This window comes from Octopus bimaculoides, chromosome 13 (assembly GCF_001194135.2).
Source record: "Octopus bimaculoides isolate UCB-OBI-ISO-001 chromosome 13, ASM119413v2, whole genome shotgun sequence".
NCBI lineage: Eukaryota > Metazoa > Mollusca > Cephalopoda > Octopoda > Octopodidae > Octopus > Octopus bimaculoides.
Window position 1 is genome coordinate 1569839 of NC_068993.1, and position 4922 is coordinate 1574760.

At 35.5% G+C, this 4922-nt stretch overlaps 1 protein-coding gene across 6 annotated transcripts in view; it reads left to right on the top strand.

Annotated features, from left to right (window-relative positions):
* LOC106868062 (centrosomal protein of 135 kDa) overlaps positions 1–4922 on the top strand; it is a 46104-nt gene that overhangs the window by 34947 nt on the left and 6235 nt on the right. For all 6 annotated transcript variants that reach the window (XR_008265347.1, XM_052972299.1, XM_014913171.2 and 3 more), the window contains 6 exons: positions 376–646; positions 1732–1787; positions 2356–2524; positions 3183–3293; positions 3413–3598; positions 4046–4255. Coding sequence is in view for 5 of the 6 variants with exons in the window: in XM_052972299.1 (XP_052828259.1) it covers positions 376–646; positions 1732–1787; positions 2356–2524; positions 3183–3293; positions 3413–3598; positions 4046–4255 (1003 nt within the window). In the remaining variant the exon portion in view is untranslated. The remainder of the gene's footprint in view (positions 1–375; positions 647–1731; positions 1788–2355; positions 2525–3182; positions 3294–3412; positions 3599–4045; positions 4256–4922) is intronic.

Here is a 4922-nt window from a genome sequence, read left to right on the forward strand (position 1 = left end):
TATATATATATATATATTACATTAGAGGAAAAATGAAAACCATTTGTGTGTGTGGGTGGGTAGGTGTAATATATTTTATTATTTTGCTTAGGCTTAGTGATACTACTAACCTGGTGTTAGAACTCAATATACATTTGGTTCAGCTGTTTTGAAGCTATGGAAAGTGATACACAAGCATTCAACCATGAGTGCATTGCGTCCTATAGCAGAAACAGATGTAAGCTGATGAAGTACTTAAGATAATCATTTATTCCTTTGTCATTCTAATCTCTCTCACACACACACACACACACACACACACGTTTGGAATTTTTCATTCTTCAGAATCTACTGACTCATTTTTCTATAAAATATGAAATGTTATTTCTTTAAAAGACTTTTAGCTGAAGAGGCAGAGCGTTCTTTGTCTGAAATCCAACGCCGTTTAAACCATCGTGAAGAAGACATTCGTAATCAAACGCACAAAATAAGCAATTTAGAAGAACAACTGCAAGAATATGAGAAAGTTTCACACCAGAGTCGCAATGAAATCAACCAGCTCCAGTCTACGATTAATGCCATGGATCGAGAGAAAGATTCTTTACAGATGACTGTTGATGAAAAAACAGAACGTTTGGCTGTTTTTAGAGAGGAACTTCTTGCAAAGGTTTGTTAATTATTTCTGTGGCATTATGTCGTCAGCTCATAATGAGCTGTAATTATTTTGGAGATTCTTTTTAATTTCTTTTAGTTTATTGTGTTACATCTCCACTCCTTTTGTTTTCATATAATTCGGTTTTGTCTACGTCCACACAACTTGGAATTGTTATTGTTTGTGTGAAGCAACTCTGCTAGTTCAAATTCCACCGAGATCGACTTTGCCTTTCATGCTTTCGGGGTCAATTAAATAAGTACCAGTTATGTACTGGGGATCAATGTAATTAACTTAATCCCTTCCCCCAAATTTCAGGCCTTGTGCCTCCAGTAGAAAGGATTATTATTATTATTATTAAAAGGTGGCGAGCTGGCAGACTCGTTAGCACATCAGGCAAAATGCTTAGTGGCATTTCTTCTAATCTTTAGATTCTGAGTTCAAATTCTGCTGAGGTTGACTTTGTCTTTTATCCTTTCATGGTTGATTAAATAAGTATCAGTTAAACATAGAGATCAATGTAATCAACTTGTCCCCTCCCCACAAATTTCAGGCCTTGTGCCTTTCGTAGAAAGGATTATTATTATTATTATCATTATTATTATTATATATTTAAAAAAATATGAAAGAATAAAAAATGAAATAATATGAATTATTATTGCTGTTGTTGTTGTTCATATTACTACTACTACTACTACTACTACTACTACTACTCAGATGTTTGGTGGTCAGGATAATCCTGGGTCTGTGGGAGTTCCTTGATTGGCCCCAGCTGAAGTTTCTCCCATATCAGAGAGGACTGCATCAGTCATGTGATCACATACTTTGCATACTTTTATTGCATTTCACAGTCTTTCCCATTTCTTCTCCCCCGTCCTTTATATAAATCTCCACACAAATTGTTCACTATCCTTCTTGTTGTCTGTTCCTCTCATCTAAACCCCTGTGGCTAATAAAGGAAACCATTATTATTGTTGTTGTTGTTATCCTCTCATTAGTCATGAGTATGGAAGTTCAATTCTATGGTTTCTTAGAACGGTTCACTGAGTTCAACTTGTTTCCCTTATGTGCTTTCATTGTTTTCTTTTTGTCTTTTTCAGGACAGAACCATAAGCGAATTTAAAGTGCAAATCAGTCAGCTTGAATCTCAGCTTGAGTGAGTGGCTTCTTTACAATCCAATCCTCTCCTCCTCCTCTTCCTCCTCCTCCTCCTCCTCCTCCTCTCCATGCTAGCATGGGTTCGGATGGTTTGACAGGAGCTGATGAAGCAGTGGATGGTGCTCAGCTCCACTGTCTGTTTAGGCATGGTTTTTTATGCCTGGACGCCCTTACTAATACTGGCCTCTTACACTTATCCTACAATGTCATTCTAAAAATAAACACTCACATCATTGAAATCTTGAAACTCTGAGATAATGTCTGATTAACACAAAACAATCTGAATAAATTAGCATTACATTGGACAGAATAATCTGCATGCCAAAGGGTTAATATTCTGTCGTTCTTCTGCTGTTGTAATATTCTGTCATTCTTCTTCTGTTGTAATATTCTGTTGTAATATTCTGTCATTCTTCTTCTGTTGTAATATTCTGTTGTAATATCCTGTCATTCTTCTGTTGTAATATTCTGTCATTCTGCTGTTGTAATATTCTGTCGTTCTGCTGTTGTAATATTTTGTCATTCTTCTTCTGTTGTAATATTCTGTCATTGTTGTTTTGTTGTAGACATGTGAACAGCAGTCTTTCTCTAAAAGAACGTGAGATGAAGAGTATAAAGAGGCAGCTTGATAAGATGTCTGATGAATTCAATGAAACCAGTCGCAATAAAGATGCAGTTCTACGTGAGAATAAACGGCTTCAAGAAGACTTAGCTGTAATGACCAGTGAAAATCAAGTAGGAAATTTTTGCTTGTAAAATAGTTCTACAGAATTTTAATGCTATTCATTTAATAATTCGGACATATATATACGAGGTGGTGAAGCATGATGTTCAAACTTTGGGCCTTACAGAGGCAACGACTAGTGACCAAGGTCTCTGGTGATATGCTGTGCTTGAGAAGATTCATCAAGCCCACTGAAATCATAATTGTGGCCATTTGGGAGCAAGTTGAACTAGAAATTATGTGTACAAATAAATGTACTTTAAAGTTTAGAGTTCCACATAGATTAACCTAATCCAGTCTGCTTCCTGTAAAACTGTTAATTGACTACTAATCTGAGTAATATTACTAGTTATAAGCCACAGAGCAAATGTTTGGGAAATAAGGATAAACACAGGTTGACATTAAAGTTCTTACGTGCATTTCACCATTCTGGTTGTTTAGAGCCCTGTGATAGATGTCCCAAATGCATTTTGATGCTCAATTATTCAATGGATCCTCAGGGAACACTTTATTGTGTCAAGTTACAGATAATTATGTCTAAAATTGGATGGATGGATGATGAGGCAATTTATATGCTGAAAATGAGAAGAATAAGCAAAATAGTTTTGTATTAATGTGTTGCGATATGTTGGTGAGACTTGAAGATGTTTTCCCTCTGTTTTCTGTCAGGTCATCAATAAAGATCTGCAAAATTGTTTAGAAGAGAAAGATTCTTTAAAGAAGCAAATTCAAAGCTACATGATGGAAGTGCAAAGAGTTGGCGATTTGCTGTCATCAAAGGTCAGTGTTTTACTTTAAAAGTTCTGTGAATATTTTGGATTAATGTCAGAAATGTTCCTAATTTAGAAGAGATTTAAAGTAAATTTGAAACAAAGCAAAATTGGTTGTGTCTCTTTCAGGAACAGGAACGCTCTGACTTGTTGGAGCAATATCGTACTTTGTCTGCTGAAGCGGAGCAGTACCAAAATACCAATCATCAACTGGAGACTGAGGGTTCAAATCTTCGTTTAGAAGTTATTTCGAAAGAATCTGAAATTAGAATGCTTAAAGAGAAGATGGAACGCATGGATATAGAAATTCATGAGGTTAGTTTGAAATACATTTTCCTTACGTCTTCAATTCTTTATAGATTTTAGCACCCAATCCAGTAGCGTAATAATTAATCCCAAAAATAAATTAATGAACTTGATGTAATCAACTAAATCACCTCCCACCTTCCTGCAAAAAATTGCTGGTCTTGTGCCAAAATATGAAACTCTTGTTGTTGTTTTCACTTTGTAAATATGCAGCTTTTTGTATTCTTTGTGATATTTTCCAAATCATCCAAACAATAAGGTTGAATCCAATAATGGCAACTCAAGATTGGACTGTTCCAAAATCAAAGAAAAGAAGTTCCCATTCCACTTTAGTGCTTCTGGTTGGATCAAGTCTCTCCCGGCAAAATACAAACACATCCATAAGATCTGATCTTATGATCATATGAGATGGAAAAACCAGAAGATCTTTACAATATTGTCCTTTGTCTTTTATAGCACCTCGGAGCACAGCAAGCTTATGAACTCCAAGTTTCCAATTTGAATCGTACTTTGTCAAAACTAGAAGAGAATCTTCAGCAGTATGATGATGAGAAACAAAATTTGACTCAAGATATTAATGCTGTCCGAGATCTTTGTTGCCGCTTGGAAGCATCCAAAGAGTCATTACAGAGACAGGTTACAGCTGTTTCTGTGGAAAAAGAACAGGTAGGGCTAATTAAACTAATCAAGTTTATTCAATTAAATCATCACATCAATAAATGTTTTGTGTATGTAATAGATTTTTGCGGTTTGGGTGGGGGTGAGGGGGTTCATTGTATCTATTCCCAGGCAATGTTGGGGGCCAAGTAAGAGAGTTTATGTTAAATATTTGCTGACCAGTGAAATCCATTCGAATCCTTTTATTAAAATGTTGAAGCAAGATCCAAAGAGGTGCAGATTTTCTTTTTTGAAGTTGTTTTGAAATAAATTCAAAGATTTCAAAAATCCAGTTCCATAAATGTTTATATCAGTGGTATGAGGAAGAACACAAGCACCTGTTCCAATGATTCTCAAATGGGTGGTATTTGGCTCCCAGGTGTGGAATTTCAAGTCTAAGGAGAGAAATTTTTGCCAGGGAGGAGTGTCACAGAAGCAATTCCACAATTGGGAAAGAATGCACCTTGTGCACTGAGTGTGTTCATTTATACATAGACACACACACACACGGACATCTTGAAAGTAAATAGATTCCTCCCCTCTCTCTTTATATATTACACACACACACGCACACAATGAGGAGTGCCTATTTACTTTTGAGATATCTGATGTCAGTGTGTGTGTGTATATATATATATATATATATATATATATATATATATATATATATATATAT